The sequence below is a fragment of the Podarcis cretensis genome (assembly GCF_951804945.1).
Source record: "Podarcis cretensis genome assembly, chromosome: 1".
NCBI lineage: Eukaryota > Metazoa > Chordata > Lepidosauria > Squamata > Lacertidae > Podarcis > Podarcis cretensis.
The window spans coordinates 110298742-110322591 of record NC_137170.1 but is presented as its reverse complement, the minus strand read 5'-3'; the positions used below and the strand labels follow the sequence as shown (position 1 = coordinate 110322591).

Here is a 23850-nt window from a genome sequence, read left to right as displayed (position 1 = left end):
CGAGCCGTGTGGCCCTGGCGGCAAGTTCGGCCGCTTCTCTGGCGCGCGGGGCGACGGGAACGCGACTCGCCTCGGCCGCCTGACGAGGCTGTTCGTGGGCGGCGGCGGCGGCGGCGGCTCGGGCGCGCCCGGAGTTTGGAGGCTGCCTCAGCCTCTCGCTCCATTCCGGGCGCCTCGTGTATCTACGCGCGCGCGCGCACTCCCCCCCCCCCCCCCGTCTCCCTGGAGAGAGATGCTGGCTGACAGACGTACGCTCCTCGTTTTCCTTTCTCGCCAATGAAAGCGCAAGGTTTCCCGTGGTCGCTCCTGGGGCTGGGCTGCGGGTGCGGATTCAAGAGCAAGTTGCTTGCCTTCCCATCTGGTCTGATGCCATTTCAGGCGCGTAAAACACAAAGAACCCCGAAAGTCTGCAGAGAGGGACTGGGGTGTTTATACTTCTGAAGTAAACATCAGGGGAAACTTTCTGAAAATAACAGCTGTTGGGACAGAGGTTGGGTGGTCATGGATGCTTTAGCTGAGATTCCTGCATTGCAAGGACTAGAGATGTGTGAAGAGGGGGGGGGGGAGATGGAAGAGAATTTTTTGAATGGGGACAAGATATGCCCCCAAAACCCAAGTCGAAGAGCCTCCACTAGTTACAGTAGGGATGCAGTTCGAAAGCACACCAGTGCAAGTAGATAAATAGGTACTGCTGCGGTGGGAGGGTAAACGGCGTTTTCGTGCACTCTGGTTTCCATCACGGTGTTCCAATGCACCAGAAGTGGTTTAGTCATGCTGGCCACATTAATAAGTAATGGTAAATGTGTCAGTGTGGTGCAAATGTGAATCAGCACAAAGACATTTTCTTTAAAAAGACACAACTCTTTAAGAAGGCCCCATAAATGGTAGGCCAATTGTGGGTTGGATTTGATGCATGGGCATCATTGTCTATGATTGCCATAGAAATATATGTGCTCTTTATGCACATTACATACTTCTTAACTTCCTTCTTTTTTTCTTCCCAGACCATAGTGAAGTATCTGTTGGGATTTCTTGGTGTTGCAGTTCTCATTACGGCCATTGCTGTTCCTGTAGCTTTACTGACAAACCAAAGTAAGTTTGCAGTGTTAATTGTCTCTTGGTAGGTGACAGGAAGTGATTTCATCCTCCAAGCAGCATGGAAAACCATAAGAGAGGTCAGAATGTTTGTCATTTGGCATCATATGAATGTATAACTTGAAAGTTAATAGCGCTGCTCATTAACATCTGGAAAGCAATCCTTCTGGCTGCCAACTAGGGCCAGATCTGTGTGTTTAAATGTAGGTGCAGCTTTTTAATGTATAAAGAAAGGGGATGCTTTTGATGGCCTCACCTGCAGCTTGCTTCTCTAAAATTCATGGCCCTGGGCTCTTCTCAACCTAAATCCGATCCTGCGCTCAGTTAGGAGCACTTGGAAAGAGCAGCTATGGTGGAGAGGGAGGGGATAGGGTACAGGCAACTCCCCATTTATGCGGGGGTTGCTTTTCGAGGCACATGTGTATCAGTGGAAGCCGTGGAAGCCCACCCCATTCTGCCCCCCCCTTACGCCTTTGTCCCGTTCCACCCCTGCCCCCCCTTCCAGTGCCAAAAGCGGCATGCATGTCAGTGGTTGTGTGCGTGCTGAGTGTATGCAAATGGGGAGCTGCCTGTGCATTTTGCACCATGGTTATGAATGATGGAGGCAAGTGACATCCACTGGCAGAGGAAGAGGAGTGCGGGTGGAGTGCACCGCCCCCGGAAGCACGATCCAGGTGGGATGCCATCATGGCTGCCCCCCCTGCCCCCGGGACGCGTGCCAGCCCCGCCCCCACCTGCTCTCCGCCCCGGGTGACAGAACATGAAGCTCCGCCACTGGTGGCATCCCATGAACTGATTTATTGTAGCCTAAACTTTCATATTCATATTTCATATTCATTGCAAAAACTAGACTCTTCTGTTCTGCATGCTCTCTCCTTATTTTGTGATAGATTCAGTGGGCCATTCTTTTGGAAGCTACGCATTGAGATTACATTTGCAAAAAGTACAAAATAAACAACAACAACCTTCCTTACAAATGAAAATTTCATGACTTTCTTTACAGTAAACTTGCTGGAATGTATGGCTTTGTACGTTTCTAGAATTTGTGGATCGAAGCAAGGTTGTTAAAAGGAGTGAGGCTACAGTTGGAGATAAATATTTTTTACGTTATAGAGATCAAGCAGCAAACATTGTATGCGTATGTTTATAAAGAATGTATAATTTTCTTTACCCTTTGTGCACATCGTAATAAATATACGGTATTTTACAGTGCAGTGCCGAACATGGAGATGAAAGGCAGTTGCAATTTGTAGCTAATTTAAGGAAGTTTCTACTTTGTAGATTCAGAGAGAACATTTATATAGATACATAATGTTTTACACACAGTAGCATTTGATGTTTTAAGAGCAATTACTTGCTACATCTTTTAAACAATGTTTCCATATGAAAAAGTGAAGTGGAGTAAGACTATTATATGCTATGGTTTGCATAGTGGTCTTGGTGTGCAGACTACTAAACTTGTTCACATGGTTCCAGATGCTGGCTTTAGGTATTGGAATTCTGCAATTGCTGGAACATCAACATTTCTCCTGTAGCCTTCGACAGTTTCCACATTTTGGGCAATGTCTATTTCAGTAAACTGGCTACAAATTTAATTATATATAATTTAAACAATATTTTTGTTGGCAGCTAAAAATGATGACAGCTAATGAGTTGCTAGGAAGTTAATAGTGCTGTTAATTAACTCCTGGAAAGCATTCCTTCTGAAGGCGAAGCTGGTTGTGATTGTGCTAGATCCGGGTGGTCAAATTGAGCCCAGTTGCATCCCAATCCTGTAAGAATGTGGGTGAGTGGTCCCCCTTCTGATAGCAAAAGGCATGTTGCAGTATGGGAGTCCATCCTTTTTTGTAAGTCTGAATACTCAGATTTTTCCTTAACCATTCAGCTGAACATGCACTCATTAAATGACACACTGACATATAGTTGTGTTTTCAGCTGTGAGCAAACCTCCATTGATGTGAATAGGGAACCCTAGCTGCTTCACTTAGCTGCTTGCAGATCTATAGGCGACAAGCATGGTGTGTTGCAGTGTGCTGAGACGCTTTATAATATTCAGGGATGTTAAAAACAATTTTTAAATGTAAATTGCACATATTTTGAAAAACAACAACAACAAATAATATCCACTGAAGAGCAAGCAGGAGACAAAACAAAATAAGAATCGGGGGGGGGGGGGTATTAGTGGGCAAGCCAGACCAATCCAGATAACTTGGAACACATTTCTTTTTCACCCCTTGAACATTGGTCCAAAGTTCCTGATTAAGTAAAGGTTAAAAATGCAGCTGTAATCTCAAACAAGCCTTAAGTGGGATCAAAGTCCAGTCTAATTATAGAGTCCTGTGTTTGGTACAGCTTTTCAGTTTAAACGTTTTACTCTGTTTTATAAGAAATTAAAGCACCAAGTACAAATGTTGCAAAGGGAAAAAAAAACATTGTCTTGCTAAAAGAAATAATCCTCTAGAAAAACATAGAGACACTTCCTCTAGGATAGCAGTCTTCATTGGGCATTCATTCTGTTTTGTTTGTGGGGAGGTTACACAATAATTTGCATTCATCCTGATTTGCTTACAGGTTTTGCTTATACATCCAGTATATTCCCATTATTCATTCATTCCACACTTCTCTGTGCATGTACATATCGCTTTCTGAGAAGAATTGTGTCTGTTTCTTTTTTAAAGCAGAACCTGAAGGCAGCCCTGTATAGGGAAGTTTTTTAAGGTTTAATGTTTTATTATGTGTAGATACATTTGTGTGTGTGTGTGTGTGTGTGTGTGTGTGTGTGTGTGTGTTGGAAGCCCCCTCAGACTGGCTGGGGCAACCTAGGCAGATGGGCGGGATCTAAATAAAAGAAGGTTGTTGTTGTGCTCCTAGGGCGATGGAGTGCTGTAATCCACTTTAATTGTGCAAACCTTAATTTCCTGGTGTATGCTTGGATCTTTTCTTGAAAATGCTGTCAATCTGGAGATGTGCTAGGCTTTGGGAAGATTAAGAACAGTCTCATATGAAATGTGCTTCCTGTTGAGGGAGGGTTCTGATTTAGTGCAAGGGGAAGTAAGTTTAAGTTCATGGCCACGGAGACATGTATGTGCAAGCCTCACAACTATGTAAGGCATTGGTAATTATACCTTAATGCTGTTTTGTATATTTACAGCACCATAACAGCATGTAAGAGTGCATGAATACTTGAAAAAGTGAAACATACTGAAGGAACATTAAGGCTGTAATCCTTTGCCCACTTACCTGGTAGTTAGGCCCATTGAAATAACTTCAGAGTAGACGTGCATAGGTTTTAACCAGGGGTCAGCAAACTTTTCAGCAGGGGGCCGGTCCACTGTCCCTCAGACCTTGTGGGGGGCCGGACTATATTTTTTTGGGGGGGGGATGAACGAATTCCTTTGCCCCATAAATAACCCAGAGATGCATTTTAAATAAAAGGAGACATTCTACTCATGTAAAAACACGCTGATTCCCAGACTGTCCACGGGCTGGATTTAGAAGGCGATTGGGCCAGATCCGGCCCCCAGGTCTTAGTTTGCCTACCCATGGTTTTAACTATAAAAGACTGCAAATTGTATACTGATGATGTCAGTAATATGCCGTCCATCTGACCAGGTTACCGCAGCCGCTCTGGGTGGCTCCCAGCAAAATATTAAAAACACAATAAAACATCATACATTAATAATAATAATTTTTTATTTATACCCTGCCCTGCCCAGCCAAGTCCAGGCTCAGGGTGGCTAACAACCAATAATAAAAACAAGCTGATTAAAATACAATTTAAAAAAAGATTAAAATACAACATTAAAATATTAGGATGCATCCTCTTCACAGGAGGAGAAAGGAAAAAGAAAGAGGGAGAGGGAATCAAACTGATTCTAAGCCAAAGGGCAGATGGAACAACTCTGTCTTACAGGCCCTGCGGAAAGAAATCAGATCCCGCAGGGCCCTGGTCTCATGAGACAGAGCATTCCACCAGGCCGAAGCCAGTGTTGAGAAGACCCTGGCTCTGGTTGAGGCTAATCTAACTTCCTTAGGGCCTTGGACCTCTAGGGTGTTGCTATTTATGGACCTTAAGGTCCTCCGTGGGGCATACCAGGAGAGGCGGTCCTGTAGGTACGAGGGTCCTAGGCCGTGAAGGGCTACATTAACAATTATATGTTCAGATATTGCTATTTTGTTAACAATTTGTTATTTGTCCTTTAATTGGTGTGCAGTTGCTCTTAGAAAACTTAGATGGTGCAGAGATACCTGGTGTTATGTAATAATGTAACATGTTATTACATTAAATTGAGATAACACTCTATCTACCTCACTATGGCAACCGTGACTTGTAATGGCTAACCAGAATTTCGGTTGCATCCTTTCCTAGCTCATCTACTTGAGATTCCTTACCTGGCATTTGCAAAACCTAAACCTGGGAGCTTCTGTGTGCATATATTATGGAGCTTCGCTGTGCGTGCCTCGCTCCCATATACAAAGTGCTGCTATACCAAGTCAGAAAAGTTTAGCTTTGCAGCTACCAACTCCAGCTGATGGCACCTCCACAAGGCAGGGGCCTTATCCCATAAAGCTGTCATAAAAGGAGCCTGAAATATGTTTTGGGAGTCGCACTTCTGTGTTCACAGACAGTAGAGACAGTAGATAATACATTTCAGATGTTACTTGCTAGCCAGTTCTTGGTGCTCTTCTCAGAACAGCCTTCCTGTCTTCTGACTGCGCAGTGAATTGTTGACATGGCATTGAAAAAAATAGAAGAAAGCTATGAGTGCCAAATATGTACATTATGTAGAGTAGAACATTTGCATCTTAACCGTGCTTTACTGCTGTGTTTTGAGTATGCAGTTTTGTGTGAGGCATCTCCTACACCACTTCTCCTTATTTCTGGTATCAGTTCCTCACACAAATGTTCTTAAAGGTAAAGGTAAAGGTACCCCTGCCCGTACGGGCCAGTCTTGACAGACTCTGGGGTTGTGCGCCCATCTCACTTAAGAGGCCAGGGGCCAGCGCTGTCCGGAGACACTTCCGGGTCATGTGGCCAGCGTGACATCGCTGCTCTGGCCAGAGCCAGAGCCAGAGCCGCACACGGAAACGCCGTTTACCTTCCCGCTGGTAAGCGGTCCCTATTTATCTACTTGCACCCGGAGGTGCTTTCGAACTGCTAGGTTGGCAGGCGCTGGGACCGAGCAGCGGGAGCGCACCCCGCCGCAGGGATTCGAACCGCCGACCTTTCGATCGGCAAGCCCTAGGCACTGAGGCTTTAACCCACTGCAAAATGGGTGGGGTGGAAGAATGAAAAATGAGAGAGAAATAGTAATCAGCTGAATGCTAATACAAATTAGGCAATCAAAGGCTTAGTACAGAGGTGCTCTGGTGCTCTCTTTCGCCCCATAAACATCAGAATTTTGAGGTCAGTGTCCTGAACAGACTTGCTTAGGAATAAGTTTGCTTGTCAGTGAGATTTCTTAGCTATCCTTTACCATGAGGTCCCAGGGTAGGTTACAAACAATAAAATAGTTACAGCCACCAAACAAAGAAACTATAACAACAGTTAAAAACTCTTCCATAATTAAGAAAACAGCTTAAATACCATATTTTTTGCTCTATAAGAGGCACCAGACCACAAGACACACCTAGTTTTTGGAGGAGGAAAACAAGAAAAAAATAAATCTGAATCTCAGAAGCCAGAACAGCAAGAGGGATCACTGCGCAGTGAAAGCAGCAATCCCTCTTTGCTGTTCTGGCTTCTGGGATAGCAGTGCAGCCTGCATTCACTCCATAAGATGCACACACATTTCCCCTTACTTTTTAGAAGGGAAAAAGTGAGTTTTATAGTTCCAATTCAGATGCAGACTGGAATAAGCTACATTAAACTGAGTAGACATTCGGATAATTAGGCAAATGCAACAACAGAGTTCTTGCACCTTTAATAGTTAAATAGGAGAGGAAATTTCAGTTTGCAGCTGCTGAAATCTTCTCTTCTATACAAATCTTAAAGGTGCAAGAAACCGGACCATTTGCACAAGACTACTCTATTTTCTTTACTTTACAGATTTTCTTTACTTTACAGATCAGTGTCACAGATAAAATCCAGGAATCAGTATCTCAGATAAAATTCAGAACTCAGGTATGCAATATGTACATAAGCAGACTGGGCTTCCCATAGTTCAAACCATGCTCATGGTGGCATACACACATGCAGAGAGAGAGAGAGCAATAACTATGCATGTTTGTGGTAGCCTGCAAAATATCAGCACAGAAACTAAACATAGTACCAGGCAACAAAACAAAATGGCATAGGCTTAACTGTAAAAAGACAAACCTCAATCTGGATGAAACGCCAACTGAAATATAAGATGCTAATCTTATATTTGCATCCCAGCTGAGTAGGAATATCACTGCAGCTCATGATGTATTGATTCAATTTAAGATGCCTTGTATTGTTTATCTGGTATTGTAAGATCATTAAAAACTTAAAAGCTTGGTTGGCACTAGTTGTAGGCAGTGAAAAGCTGCTACCTGTTTATTCAAGTTGGAATTGGTGTTATGATTTTCCGGTAAGCACATGTGGAACATTCTTGTTTGGTTTTGGTAAGCATGTGAGTTCCTCATTCTCTTGAGGAATATCTACTGTCAGAGAAGCTCAAGTAGGGATAGTGGTAGACTAAGAGAATGTGCTTGCTGCTTCGAGAAGAGCCATGGAGGGTCCTGATTGCTTGGTGATCTGGTCACACAGTATTGCCACAACATAAGATGATGCACTCTGTATGGGATGTATGCTTTCCTTTTCTCATGACCTACACAAGGAGAAAACTAAGTATTTCTAGGCAACCCTTATTTTCCTTTTCCTATAATAATATCTGGTGTAGGATGCTGCACTGCAAAGGTAGTTCTTTGTAATTCTTTCTGTTACTCCACACCTGGGGCAATATTATCTGCCCAATACCTAGTGGTACTTGTGTGATAGTGTGTGCTGTATTAGAGACAAGGGGCAAAAAGCTTGACATTGCAGCCTCCCACTTTTAGCAGTTAAACTCTGTAAGCACAGCAGCTCGTTTGTTTTACAGGTTGCAGAATGCAAGATCCTGAATAAGAATTGCCTGCTGTTTAACTCATTGCACACTTTAATTTAAAGTGCTGCTAGCATGATTTATGTTGCATTTATCTAGTCCAGGTTTTTGTTTACCATTTGTCAGGAAACTACTTCTAAAATATTGCTGGTTATGAGAAGGAAGAAACACATGCAGTAAAATGTAGCTTTAGTACCGGTTGCATTTATCTTCTCTTTGCACCATTCATCCTTACTTAGCATGTAAATATTATGGTTATTGTAACATACTGCTTTATGGCAGTAATATGTTTGATACATTTCTTATACCTAATTGTTCATCCTTTTCAAAAATACCTGATATATTAAAATAAAGGACAATGCATTACAAACTAAAGCTCAATCTGCTTTCTTTCTTTCTTTCTCTTTTTTTTTTTTTTTTGCAAGTTATTTGTTATGCATTTGGACACCTCTTAAGATATTGCAACCAAATTTTTCAGGATGGTTCCTTACATCAGGGAGCAACTGCGGTCCGTCTTCTGCCCAGTACTTGGCTACAGCTAGAGGGTACTTTGAATCAGTATGGTGGACTGAACCTTTCAAATCTGCATTGACTTTAACCAAATTATGCATGATGGTTCTTGAGATCAAAGAGCAGGTTTTTGTCTGTGTTTGGAAACAACTGGACACCATTCGGAATCAAAACTGCACCAAATTATTTATTTATTTATTTATTTATTTATTTATTTATTTATTTATTTTTGGTTTCTTGGAATTCCCAAGCAGCACTGAGTACAAGACTCTAGCCATCTATAATTAGCAGAGAGTGCCCAGCTCTGCTTGGGAATTAGTAGGAGAAAAAAGTAACTTGAATAATTTTTGAGTTTGGACCTAACATATCAGACTGAAGCTTTCAGTGGTTTCTTAGAGTTCTTGGATTTCTTGGTTTCTTAGAGTTCTTAAGCAACACTGTATATGATGTTGCTTGTTTTGATACATCTCATTACTGGCAGCCTCATATGCTCATATTAAGTATAAAGTTTAATGGCAGAAGAATTTATATGAAAAATGGGTATAAACAGATTTGCATGTTTTTCTGCTGCGCTATACTTTTGTCCTTATCTTAGTCCAAAGTAGTTATAACCTTTAGTACTTCAAAATAGTGCTGTGCCACTCATCACATTTTTGCCTTTCTATATAGAAATGTTAGGTGATTTTACTATTCTTGGAATAATTGATGAAGGAGAGGGAAGTTGAACCTATGGATTTTTCTTTGACTTTTTCAATAAGGCTTCTTTTTTGGTGGGGTTCAATCATGAGAGACCATAGTGATGGTACAAACCCCAAATCTCATATCATTATTGCAAGCATGATTGTAATCAAGGCATTTTATTTGCAAATGGTATATTCTGGGTTGGACTATAAACAGATTTGCTTTTGATGATGACATCCAACACAAGCCATCTTGCCTTTTTCCTTTTATTGACAGGTTCTCCTGACACCCGCAGGACATTTACTCTACAAGATTATTTAAGTGGTGATTTTCAATACAAATCTTTCAACTTACAATGGATTTCAGGTAATGGGCATGCATTTCTTGTCTGCATTAGGGCTACTAATGATACGTGATACAAAGGAAAAAAAGTTGTTTGCAAAATATGTGCAAACACAGAGAACGGATACTGGGGCATCTTTTTAATTTCTGAATACATTAACTATGTATTCAGATACAATGTTATTATTTATGATAATAATACTTTTCATGTTTATATTGCCTTTACTCCAACAGGAGCCTAGCGTAGAGGAAGAGGACATCACAAAAATACTAACCATGAGATTCAATAATTAAAAATATATAGAATCTAAAATAGAATTAAAACCAATGCTAGCTGATGACATTCCAATAAACATTCACGTATTAAATGCTTGGGCAAACAGGTAGTGTCTTTAAGTTAAATTAAGCAGCAGCATCCTGGGGGAACAAACATACTTTCCCAGGAAACAAGAAAGAGGTATGGAGAACTTGGTGCCCCATGAGTACTACTCATCGCTCAGTCTTACTGAATGGCTTCCTACATTTTCCCTTAGGAAATCAGTATCTCCACACGGCAGAAAACAACCTTTTACTCTTCAATGCTGATGATGGAACAGAATCTGAAATATTGTCAAATGCCACCTTAGTAAGTTTTTATGAATACCACATACTTCTGCCATCAAAACAGCTACAGTTTGAGTATTTTTCTTTTATGTATTCATATATGTTTCTTTCTGTTAATGCCTTTTTCTTTCGTCAACAGACCCATTACAATAGTTCAGAGATCATATTGTCCCCTGACCGAAAATTTGCTCTTTTGCGATACAGTTATGAGAAGGTACCGGTGACAGCCTACTTTCTCTTTTGTGTCATCTCTTTCATATTAGTAGAAAAGTTCCAGGTTTTGTACAATATTGATTCACTTGGGCCTTTTGGTATATCAGGACTGGGGAAATGTTTTTAACACCAACATGCTTTGGCCAGTTACTTTGCATTGCACACATCCCGCAGTGTAGTCCAGTGTTGGATATTTGTGTGGATTTTTTGGGGAAAATGCAGTTGGGAGGGATGTTTATTGTAGTAGCAACAAGAGGGTGACTAATTGCTTTCTCGTTCATTGGGAAAATAGGGAGATTCTTTGGGGTGGGCTGTTGCTGCTGGCATAAACAATTAAATGAATATATTTACTTCAAAAATACAAATCAATTTTGCTAAAAAGGGCGGGGGATAGTTGCTGATAATACAGCTGCAGCTATAAAGAGGTATAAATAATCATTAAGTGCAACAAGCACGGGCAACTAAACCTTAGTTGCTAAAAAGCTTATTGTCTCTTTTCACCCACACCTCTAGACATCTACCGGTATGCTTGATTTTGCACTGAATGTCGCACTGCTATTTTAAGATTAACATATTACCAGCAATAACACAAAGGTCCCACGCCTATCTCTCCAGCTCCATGATAGGCAGAGGGTAGGGACTCATTCCTGTCAAGCTCATCTTCATAGTCTAGTAGCGTAAGGGGGTGGGGAACTAGCAGCACAAGTCTTTAAATTGTACAGTCGTACCTTGGAAGTCAAACAGAATCTATTCTGGAAGTCCGTTCAACTTCCAAAGCATAAGACTTCCAAAGTGCAGCTTCTGATTGGCTGTAGGAAGCTCCTGTAGCCAATTGGAAACTGCAGAAGCCCCGTTGGACATTCGGCTTTGGAAGAACATTCAAAAACCAGAACAGTCACTTCCAGGTTTCAGTCACTCGGGAACCAAAATGTTTTTTTTTTAAAAAAAATGATATTTATTAAGTTTCACGAAATATAACAAACTTCGAAACAACAAATAACAAACATCAGAAATACAAACAATATCAAAAAAAACATAAAAAACAAAAACATACAAAAGATTCAACATAATAATAACAGAAACATTAAAAGAAAACTCTGGTTCATTCTAATAGTCTTCAAAACCTTATTTTCCTTACTTCCTCCCGCCTCCCTTCTTGTATTCCACTTTAAAAGTTTTTTCAGCAAGCTCGTTCAAATTCGTTTTATCCTTTATCTTTCCCTTTATACTCTTCCTTATCCTAATCACTGGAACCCCATCATTTCATTTACACTGCCCTTAGCACTCATAGATTTTACAATGATTTTGTAGATAAACTTTGAACTTCTTCCAGTCTTCTTCCACCAACTCTTCTCCTTGATCTCGGATTCTGCCGGTCATTTCTGCCAATTCCATATAGTCTAGGAACCAAAATGTTTAAGAACTAGGCTATTTGAAAACCAAGGTACGACTGTACTCACAGAAGCAGTGACCAAAAATGTAAAGCTGCAGGATATATGAATAGGCAGATTTGGCGGTGGGGGAATAACCTAACACAATGTAAAAGTAGACAGTACGGAGCACTAAATATTGCAATTTTCTGGTATACAAAAATAGTTACAAGACCATTCTCATTGAATAATTTGCTGTGGAGTAAACTAAAGGGACGTGGGTGGCGCTGTGGGTTAAACCACAGAGCCTAGGGCTTGCCGATCAGAAGGTCGGCGGTTTGAATCCCCACGACGGGGTGAGCTCCCGTTGCTTGGTGCCTGCTCCTGCCAACCTAGCAGTTCGAAAGTGCAAGTAGATAAATAGGTACCGCACCGGCAGGAAGGTAAATGGTGTTTCCATGCACTGCTCTGGCTTGCCAGAAGCAGCTTAGTCATGCTGGCCACATGACCCAGAAGCTGTACACTGGCTCCCTCAGCCAATAAAACGAAATGAGCACTGCAACCCCAGAGTCGTCCGCGACTGGACCTAATGGTCAGGGGTCCCTTTACCTTTAAACTAATAGGAAACAATATGACTGCTGCAGATAACGGGGTTGTGATGCAATCATGTCATATAATACAGGTAGATTTTATTATTTAAAGTAAAAAAAAATCACATTGGTTTAAATGGGAGGTTTCCCGCATGAGAAACTGCAAATGTGCTTTGATTTCAAGTTTTCTATTTAGTGCTCTGGGAAGATCCACACCACACATTTAAAGCACATCCAATGCCTGCTTAAAACATCTGACTTCTCCCAACAAATCCTGGGAAACCCCCCGCTTTTAAGCTACAGCTTCCAGCACCCTTAAGAAACTATAGTTCCTGAGATTCATTGGGAAAGTCACGTGTTTTAAAGGGATGGTGCAGATCAGTCTTAGAACCTCTCTCGGTTTTGTGTGGGTTGGCCATGCCCAAGCACATAGTCCCATGGCTGTGAAGCCATTGGTGCTAGAGTGCTCTGACCACCCTATGAAAGCTTTGGGTTGTGTGGGCAAATACACTTCCAACCCTTAGATGAGAAACCTGTTCCAGCTTGAGAGCCACATTCCGGTGGTGCGAAGGGCCAGAGGCATAAGCAAACAGAGAAATGAATGTAAAATGTTGTATTTGTACAGTAGGCTAGCTTCAACACACACTCATGCATCCTTCCACCCTCCAGCCAGACAAGCAAGATACATGGTCAGAGTTCAAGAGCTCATCAAAGGCAGGCAGACCACAGCACAAGGGGTGCAAAGCAGGGCTGGTAATAGGGTGTTGCCCTGGGGCAAGGCCTGGTCAGTGTTATGAGGGGCCAGATAACGATGCTTGGAGGTCTGCATGCAGCCCCTGCCAGAGACTTTGGTTTTAAGATTATATTAAATAAAATGTAGATAAGAAGAACATGATTAGGAAAAAGATTTTGAATGCCAGTTTGTCTTGGTGTTTTCCTTATGTGTAAACATTTCTCTTGCAGGTGTGGAGGCACTCATACAATGCGTCATACTACATCTATGATGTGTCTGCTGGGTCAGTACTACTACTACTACAACTGTGTTATCAAAGTGCTATTGTTACCCTACAAAGGGGTTTTTAGTTCATGCCAGACTAGCCAGACTATAAGAGTATTAGTAGTATTAGTATTAGTATTAGTATTATGGTTGCTTTTTCCCTTTTTCTTTTACCTTTTGTGTTTTTCTTTTCTTGTAGTACCTTAGTACAGGTCAACCCAATTCCCGAGGAGATCCAGTACATATCCTGGGCACCTGTTGGTCACAAACTGGTTAGTGAAACACTTGTAGCCAAACCCATACCATAAAAGTTAAGTGGCAAAATTCCCATTGATTTTATTTAAAGGCTCAGGATTGCACCCAAGGGCTTTTGCATATTGGCAGTAAGGTTTTAAATATTTCAAGTCCACATGTTTCTTTAAAAATAAATTAATTAAAAAGGGTGCACATATCTATATTCTGTACATTAGTTACTTTTCTGAGAATATTGTACGTTCTCTGCTGGATCTTGTCCTTGACAGCAGATTTTACAGATTAAGAGCATTTTCATGATTTTTACTTCCGTTATATAGCATTCTTTTCCATTTCAGGTTTTGAAGAATTAAGGTTTTTGGGGGGAGGGAAAAGAAAAGGACAGGGTGGGAGGGGGAGGTTAAGCCCAGGGGAGAAGGAAACGACATGGTCATTGGTCAGTAACCATTGCAGGCCACACTAGCTTCATTCAGATATGCCTAAATTATACCGAAGTCAACAATGTTCATAAGTGTGATAGTAGTTTTCATATTGTCACCATGTAGCCTAGACTATCAATTAGTTAAGCAGATGGCAGATTTGCATTTGAGCTGCATTCAGTTCCCTTGAATCATAACAACTTAAGAAGAACCTGCTGGATCAGGCCAAAGGCCTGTTTTTGTCCAGTATCCTGTTCTCATAGTGGCCAACCAGGTGTGCCTTTGAAAAGCCCCAAAGCAGGACAATAACACTCTCCCCAGTTGTGAGTCCCAGCAACTGGAATTTGTAAGTATACAGTCTCTGACATTGTCCAGTAGACACTGGCATCCTTATTCTTCGTGAAATTATCTAATCTTTATGAAAATGATTCAGGCACCTCCTTCTCTGAAAATTAAACTAACGGTGCTCATTAAACTGTTCAGCGGGGGAGAGTGTGGTTTGACCCTAAATGGCAGCTTATAAATATTTTTAATAAATCATTAGGTGGTGGGTGGAAAAAACCAATCAGTGTGTCTACAAATGTGTCAAATGAAAGGGAAAAGAAGTCATTCGGTTGATATAAAGTGAAGAGCTATGCAGCTAGCGTGGTGATTTTTAAAAAATGTTTTTGTTTAATGGCAGGCTTATGTTTGGCGTAACAACATTTATGTGAAAACAGCACCAGATGCCCTCGCTGTGCAGATCACTAAAAATGGAGAAGAAAACAAAATTTTTAATGGAATACCAGACTGGGTTTATGAAGGTAATTGCCATATTACAACCTAAATACAGAATTTATAAGAGGCAGTGACTGTATTCAGATGCAACCACGGTTGTCTATAATGAGAATAAGCTGCTGTGACCCTCAATCTTGTGTTCTCCCCACTCATCCTCACACAAGTGGAGAGATCAGAAGCTTTTGTTTTTAAATTTGTGGCGACCCATAGCATGTGATAAAATAATCCCAGTCAAGCTTTGGGTTTGCTCATTCAGCGAAAGAGCAAACTATGGTTTGCCTCAGATTAGAAATGGAAACTTCTAATCTGCTTGCACTTGTATGTACTGCTTATCAGGAGGGGAATGGGGTGATTCAGCAGTGAGATCAGGACTGCACAGGTGCACCAAGAGAGCCGTGAATTTGCTACCCACTTCACCTTGCCCCCACTTCTCCGAATAAGTGGCAGTTCTGCTGCTGCTGCTGAACAGGAAGGGAGAGAAGGAAGGGCACTGTTGTGATCCTCCACACCATTGTTCGAAGTGTTACTTGAAATGATGATTTACTGACATCCAGCGGTTCCAATGCATTCACCACATTTCATGTACACAGGGATTCCTCACTCACTACTGCCAGTAGTGATTTGGCACTCATGATTAGTCCCTTGAAGAAGCACCTTTAATTTACTAGCCCTTGTGATGTACCTTGTGTTTGTATTACTTACACACACACACACACACAGAGAGCGCTTGAGAGAGCGGGGGTGGGGAGATAAAACAGTGCAGCATCCATGTAAACAGTTTTGCAAGCATTGTCTTTGTTCCTATCCATCCTTTGGAGATATAAAATACTCAGTGAAAATCTGTTGTGCCCCCCACTTTTTTGATATTGGCAAATTCTGTTCCAAACGAATGCTGAGTTTAATTGCAAAGCACGTTCCTAAACATTTTGGGCAATCTTCACTCAGGCCTAAACTACAGATGTGGCAGTGGCTCTGTTTTTAAATACCTGTTCATTCTGTTCCATGATGCCTTTTTTGTTTTGCTGGCTTCTGAGATAAATATGACTGAGAAAGAAAAGTGTTGGTGGTAGAGGGGCTGCGGAGAAGTCACAGGTGGAAAAGAGAGTTGAACACCATTTCTCCTGCACATCCCTTTAACTTTTTTAATAGAGCCATATATGTGATCCCATCTAATCCCAGGGGTCTTGCATTTTTACTCTGCTGTTCATCTGAAAAGACTCCCAAGGCAAATTGCACGTGATCAATGCACAAAAAATGGTCCCTTTTTGCAGGATTACAATCTAAAAGACATAAAAGGGAAGAAGAAGAAAAAAGCAAACTCAGGCACTACTTCTTAAAGGTTAAATATGATATATTGATAATGTCTGGTATTTCCCTTACATTTTAAAAATGTTTGGCTTGTAACTGGCACTAGAACTGTTTTCTTCTCATTTGACTGTGCCTTATTAGGAAGGATGCATGTGGAAATGTTATAGACTAGGAAAGAAACAATTGTCTTTGGTAAACTGTTTGGATTTTCAGTGTCAGAATAAATGATGATTTTGAGTGCTAGCATTTACATTAATTATTGAAGCCAGATTTTTATAACACATTTATTTCTATAAAAAGGCTTTGGTTATTGTGTTGGTCGCAAGACAGGGCAAGGCATCTGAATGTTAGCAGCTACAGTTCCATCTGAAATTATATACAAATTAATAAGAACAATGTTTCAGAGGCAGAAGCCAACTCTGCTACTATTGCTTCAAAAGAACACATTTGCATCTCTTTCAGAGGAAATGTTTGGCACCCATTCTGCTCTGTGGTGGTCTCCAAATGGCAGCTTTTTAGCATATGCAGAGATTAACGATACTGGAGTTCCTGTTATTGAGTATTCATTTTATTCAGAAGATACACTGCAATATCCAAAGACCATTAAAATCCCGTATCCTAAGGTCTGTGTTATTTATTAAACATAGTTGTTGAGCATTTTGATTAAGAGAATACTCACATTTAATCAGTTGCTGCTAACGAAAATATTGTCTGTCTCTCCTCAACAGCTTGCTGTGATTACTGCGACTTAAGTCAATAGCATCTGGCAGCATTGAAGTATTTTATTATCACTAGGGAAACAGGAAATAAGTGCAGTTTAAGACTTTGGAATTTCAGTTTCTGAAATGGCTTGTCTTGGGGTGGAGTAGGAATGTGATAAGAGCAGATCTTCATTGGCTGTTAGGTCTGTTACCTTCGGAAAATGCATTTGAATGGTCTTTAGAAAAGAGGGAGAGAGCTTCCTTTCTCCTCCTCAGGATTCTGGGGCACTCATCTTTTGCATTTAAAATAATTGGGGATATTGGAGACCTCTATATTAACATGAAACTGGGCTTAGATCATCATATTGTCCTATTTACTACTCGGGATTGCATGCCTGAATGTGTTTGGCAATAAGTAGCTGGAGGCTCTTTTCTTTTTCAGTAAAATTGACTGTTATAGGGCATAAGCTACATGTTAGTTTGACTTGCATGTGTGGTTCCAATGATAATAGCATCCCCACAAGCCCTACAGAGCTGTTATTTCTTTCAAGAGAAAAAACTCAGAATAAATAAATGAATAAATAAAAATTTCTGGGGTGATATTGCCATGCCTCTTTTTTGGAATGGAACAAAGCTTTAATGTTTTCTATGATCAGAAAGAGATAAGAGAGACACATTCACCTGTAGTAACCTCAGAATTCTGTAACTTACCTGGCATATTTCTGAATACCATGCTATTTTCAATTCTAACATTTAAATGTTGAGCTGAAGAATAATTATTTTTAAGCTTACTGTGCTTTAATAAACATTGATGTTATGTACAGATGTCATCATGATATAAAATGTATTAATTCTTTCAGGCAGGTGCGAAGAATCCAACCATAAGGCTATTTGTTGTGAATACCCAGTCTCTTCCGCAGATCAGTTCCGATGAAATTGTTGCGCCGAGTAGCATAGCATCTGGGTGAGTCCAAATAATGTAACAAGCCTTGCGTTTGAAGCTGCTATAACAGTTTCCTTTTGTTGAGCAACAATATATAATAAAGCAGAACAGAGCACTGATTAAAAACAGCAACGTAAATATAGTAAAAACTATTTCTGGCAGAAGTTTGATATGTAAAAGTTGTCTTTTCAACATTTTTATAGTTCCATGTTATTTGTTAATATTATAGCAAGCCATTATTCTGTCGCAAGAGGTTTCCTATAAATAGTGATTTGCTATTGCTATAAGTGGAATTTCAGCTTATCTATTTCAACAAGCTGGAGCAAATCTGCACACAATTTTTTAATGGCTCTGTTTCGTGAAACACTTAAGCTGGCATTTAAATGTGCAAGAAGGAAAGTATAACCCTTTTTAGCACCCTCTTTTGAATTGTGAGAATGTCAACAATCCTTGTTCAATGTTTTTAAACGTACAGCCTAAGACTAGGAGATACTGTTTTAAGAGTTGCAGCCCAATGTCAAGGGTCCATTGGCAATTAGAACTTCATTGCTGCTTCATCAGGAGGGGCGGGGAAGCAGGGATAACATAGTCAGAGCATTATCAGAAGTCCAGATGATATGTAGCCAGTACTGCAATTGTGATAGTGCTTTAATGCTCAGATAAATACAAATGGTAGCTATGAGTTTTTAGAATTCAAGCTTGTGTACGTATATCAATAGATGCCTAGCACCATCTTATTTTTTCTAGGGATCACTACCTGAGTGTTGTAACATGGGTGACCAATGAGAGACTCTGTCTGCAGTGGCTCAAAAGAATTCAAAATTTTTCAGATCTTGGAATCTGTGACTACACAAGTGGAGCATGGCAATGTCCACAGGTATGAAAGGGTAGGTTGGGGGTCAACTTTCCGAAGGAAGCCATTGGGAAAAGAAAATCCTGTAACTATTTACATTAGAGTAAGGGAGGGGCAAGAAGGGTATTGCTTGATAGGCACCTGTTATAATGGTGGATATCTCTTTTCTCTTCCCCTTTCAGGACAAACAGCGTCACTTCGAGAGTAAAACTGGCTGGGTTGGCAGAGTAAGTACTGTATTTCTGGGAGCCAAACTACAGCCATGTGCAACACTATCTCCATATGGTCCTTTTCCATTGCAAAGCATAGTTAAGAAGGTGCATTTTGCAATGAGGCAAAGGGAAAAGGGAAACTTTCCCCAGCTTTTTTGTCCTCTGGCGGAGTCTCAAGGCCCATATTTGTACCTTAAACATGGGTCCATAACACTAGTGGAGCTAATAGCAAATGAGAACATAGATGTTCCAGGTGGAAGGACAACTTTGTCTGCTGCTACTTCATGACATGCAGTTTAATAATCAATTACATATTATATCTATAGGAAGACCAGTCCATTCCACCTCCACCCCCCAGGTGGAACACTAAAGATTCCTTCCAAGTTTCTTCAAGATTTTCATTTTTAAAAAATCCTTCCGAAAGGTTTATGATTTGCATTGTTCTACAAAAACTTGAGGGATGCGGGTGGTGCTGTGGGTTAAACCACAGATCCTAGGACTTGCTGGTCAGAAGGTTGGCGGTTTGAATCCCCACGACAGGGTGAGCTCCAGTTGCTTGGTCCCTGCTCCTGCCAACCTAGCAGTTCGAAAGCACGTCAAAGTGCAAGTAGATAAATAGGTACCACTCCAGCAGGGAGGTAAACAATGTTTCTGTGCACTGCTCTGGTTCACCAGAAGCAGCTTAGTCATGCTGGCCACATGACCCAGAAGCTGTACACTGGCTCCCTCGGCCAATAAAGCGAGATGAGCGCTGCAACCCCAGAGTCGGTCACGACTAGACCTAATGGTCAGGGGTCCCTTTACCTTTACAAGGACTGGAAGGTGTAGCTTAGAAGTAGGAAACGGGTGGCCCTCCAGATGCTGCTGGACTCCCAACCCTATACATATCTCCTAAAATGTATTTCCAATAGATTTAATGAGACTTACTCCCAGATAAGTGTAAATGGGATTGCATCACTTTTCCTAACAGTGGAAAATGGAATAATAACCCTTCAGGTGCGCAGTTAGACAAGACCATTGGGAGACACCCATTCCAAATAATTGAGACAACAACACTTTAAATTATATTGCCACTATTGTTCTCTCGTGAGGCCACATTTATGGCCTTATGTGCCCAACTTCTCTTTTTTTTTGGGGGGGGAGGGAATTGAGGCTGGTAAGATTACAAAATGCATGCGATATTTCAAGCTTTCCCATGCATATTTACAATTTTTAAATTCCTCTCGTCCCCTCCCCACTGGCAAAAAAAAAGAGCTTTCAAGAAACAAAGTGAGGAAGGAGACAGCAGGGATAAAAAAAATCTACCCTACAAAGATGGGAGATAATCCCACCTGCTGTCAAACTTGATCAGGAAGACCTTACAGCTAACACATTTTGCTTCTACATCGTAAAGTATCAGTAAGTAAAGTGATGAGCAGACTGCATATGTGGCAAACAGTTATGCAAAAGGAAGGTGGAAAAAAACGAGTGTGAGTGCAATATAAACTAGAAAGGAGGGAGGATAATTGATCCCCCCCCCCATTGTTGGATGATGTCCTTCTGCACTCCAACTGACAGAATTTCATCAGTAAAGCACAGCTACATTTCACTATGATATTTCAAAGGTTGCTTTCATGTCACAGGGGTGGGCAACTGTTTCTAGCTGGCAGACCCATCAACCCTTGCAAGCCATTTCAAAATCAATGCACACTGGTAAAGGCAGAGCACTCAGCAGGCACCAGCTAACCAGTGGCACTTGCAAAGTTGCAACAGGGCTTTGCAGGTGCAGCCTATTGGCTAATTAGCAAGCCTTGCTTTTATTCATTCATTTAAAAAACCTTCAGTTATATAGATTCTCCACCAATGGCTTTGCATAATACCTTTGAATGTACAGCTATGGATAACAAGATTTATTACAGGAATGTTGTGGAGGCTGCTTAGAAATAATGGGAAACCTTGGACAGCTACGCCAATGAATATTTTCCTTAGAGCAAATAAGGGGAACTTCCAGATGTTGCTGGACTTGATCGGCTCCAGCTGGTAAAGTCAATATTTGGGGATGATGGAAGCTGTCATATGACAGCATCTGATTGGCTGCAGGTTCTGCATCCCTGCCATAGAGCAATGGATCCAGGTTGCCATGTTATTGAATGCCACTTGCTGCTGTATGGATCTGCTTTTGGAACCTAGAAATGCAGCTGCCAACATTCTTTGGAATGTACATAACTTGCTTCTTAGGAGAACTATACTGAATGGTGGTGCTGCATTCTGTTTGTTCAAGTCAGGGCACTTGATTTTCACTGATCCCGCCTACCTTGTGGACTTCTCTTTACCATATCCTGCTCTGGAGCATCAACTTGTTCCTCAGCAGCAATTTTTCAGAGGGGAGGGGAGGATGCTGGCTTAAGCAGCTTACTAGCAGAGATCAGTGATAACTTGGTTCCCTGACTTGCAAGAATTAAAGTTATTCCTACTGAGGTAAAGACACACTGGATGCAACCTGGAGTGATTTTAGATAATAAAATACGTTAGCAAAGGGAAAGTTGTGTTTGCATTGATTTATGAATAGGGTCTTTTTGCTTTCATATTGAAAACAGGATGTTTCGCCATAAAAAAGATCTAGTCATTTTACTCAACTAGCAACGAAACTTGCTGATGTTACTACTTTTAATATTTCATCCATTTGCATTCCTTTTTGTCACAGCACATTATAGACTAATATTTTGTCAATTTTAGCAGTGTGTGTGGACATAAATATTAGGTGCCAATTGTGTAATACAGTTAAATAAGCTCTCTGGTAGATGGGAGTGCACTGTAAAGAAGTAATCACTTGTTTACCAGAACTAAAGCAATTATCTCTAGTAGTTTTGATAAATGATTCCTTATTAAATAATTTGTGCACACATGAACAATGCTATAGCCAGCAGACACTTAGGGAGCATTGAAATAAATAGAAGTCATAAACAGAAGTATAATTTGCCTGTTCAACTCAATGCAAGACAGTACTATTTATTTGCAATTACTCCCCTGCCAGGACAGCCTCCTTCATCTAGAACACAGCATTTCAATAAGATGATAAATCTAATTGCATAGGGCTCATTATGAAATATCTAGGGATAATATTGCTGCCAAAATAGGTCTTGTTTGAGAGGGTGAAGCCAGATTATAAATCATTACTCACTTAAAATTTTAGCCATGATATATAAATCCGTTTTTGTTCTGTTGACTCTTTAAGACACTAGCTATATTATCCCCCTTGAAGAATAAAAACAGATTCTTCCATCTTGAACTGCAAAAATGTTGCAGCGTTTGCATTTTCCAGAAATCCTTGATCACTAGTCAATTAATAATAATAATAATAATAATAATAATAATAATAGTAGTAGTAATAATAATAATAAATAATAATACTTTTATTATTTATACCCCACCCATCTGGCTAGATTTTCCCAGCCACTCTGGGAGGCTCCCAACAGAACACTAAAAACAGAATAAAACTTCAAACATTAAAAACTTTCCTAAACAGGGCTGCCTTCGGATATATTCTGAACATCAGATAGTTGTTTATTTCCTTGACATCTGATGGGAGGGCATTGCACAGGGCAGGCGCCACTACCAAGAAGGCCCTCTGCCTGATTCGCTGTAACCTCACTTCTTGCAGTGAGGGAACCAACAGAAGGCCCTCGGAGCTGGACCTCAGTTGAACGATGGAGATACTGAGCCGAGGCTGTTTAGGGCTTTAAAGGTCAGCACCAACACTTAATTGTGTTCAGAAACGTAGTGGGAACCAATGTAGGTCTTTAATGAAGCTGAATATTTAAAGGATTCCCAAAGCTTGTATTATTTAATTTATTTATTCCTCCTTTTCTTAAAAAAAGAAAAGTTTCCCAAAGCAACTTACAAAATGATATAAACATTAAAGCCATTTTTTTTTAAAAAAAAACACAACTTTCTTTATCTACTGTAAACTTTTTGTTGTTGGTTTCCCCAGTTTCAACCTTCTGAGCCTTACTTTGCACCTGACGGTGATAGCTACTACAAAATCATCAGCAACGCAGATGGCTATAAGCATATCCACCACATTGGTATCAATAGCACAGGGGTAAGTAACAGATACATAAATAAATCATTGTGGATTTAGGTTCTTGTATCATGTAATTCCATTTTTATCTACCCTTTTTATATGTTAGGAAATGAAGCCCATTACATCTGGAAATTGGGAAGTAATCAGCATAGCTGCTTTAACGAATAACTTCATGTGAGTATTCATCAAACTTAGTTTTAAGTTTAGTGGAGAAAGGGAGGGTAATGTTTAAAAAAGCCTATTATGGTTTCTTAGTATCTGCTGTAGAGATGTCTCTTATTTAGAAGTAGAAATTGCCTCTGCATTTATTTATCTGCAACATTTGCATGCAGCCCTATAACAACATTGGCGGTTTCCAATAAAGAAGAAGATAACTACAAATACAAATACAGTGGTGTCCCGCAAGACGAATGCCTCGCAAGACGGAAAACTCGCTAGACGAAAGAGTTTTCCGTTTTGGAGGTGCTTCACAAAACGAATTTCCTATGGGCTTGCTTCGCAAGAAGAAAATGTCTTGCGAGTTCCTGCATGTTTTTTTCCCTTTCCCCCCCTTTTTCTAAGCCGCTAAGCCGCTTATCCACTTATCCGCTAAGCTGCTAAAAGCCGCTAAGCCGCTAATAGCGCTAATCCGCTAAGCCGTCAATGGGCTTGCTTCGCAAGACAAAAAAACCGCTAGATGAAGAGAATCGCGGAACGGATTCTTTTCGTCTTGCGAGGCACCACTGTAGCACATGAAATTATAAAGCTAAAAGCAAAAATGGAACAAAACCCCATGGTACCCCTGAAGTTTACACAAAGATTTAAAAACAGGCCAACATCAGTTATTTTAAAAGGCCTGCATGGAAAGAAAAGTC

General features: G+C 40.7%; 1 protein-coding gene across 1 annotated transcript in view; it reads left to right on the top strand.

The window, feature by feature from the left end:
• The window catches only part of DPP4 (dipeptidyl peptidase 4), a 51463-nt gene that overhangs the window by 264 nt on the left and 27349 nt on the right, over positions 1 to 23850 (top strand). The window contains exons 2-14 of the mRNA XM_079978073.1: positions 1005 to 1092; positions 9630 to 9719; positions 10229 to 10320; positions 10438 to 10512; positions 13435 to 13487; positions 13668 to 13740; positions 14822 to 14942; positions 16687 to 16847; positions 17786 to 17889; positions 18616 to 18745; positions 18904 to 18948; positions 22904 to 23014; positions 23103 to 23170. Of these exons, the coding sequence (XP_079834199.1) occupies positions 1005 to 1092; positions 9630 to 9719; positions 10229 to 10320; positions 10438 to 10512; positions 13435 to 13487; positions 13668 to 13740; positions 14822 to 14942; positions 16687 to 16847; positions 17786 to 17889; positions 18616 to 18745; positions 18904 to 18948; positions 22904 to 23014; positions 23103 to 23170 (1211 nt within the window). The remainder of the gene's footprint in view (positions 1 to 1004; positions 1093 to 9629; positions 9720 to 10228; positions 10321 to 10437; positions 10513 to 13434; positions 13488 to 13667; positions 13741 to 14821; positions 14943 to 16686; positions 16848 to 17785; positions 17890 to 18615; positions 18746 to 18903; positions 18949 to 22903; positions 23015 to 23102; positions 23171 to 23850) is intronic.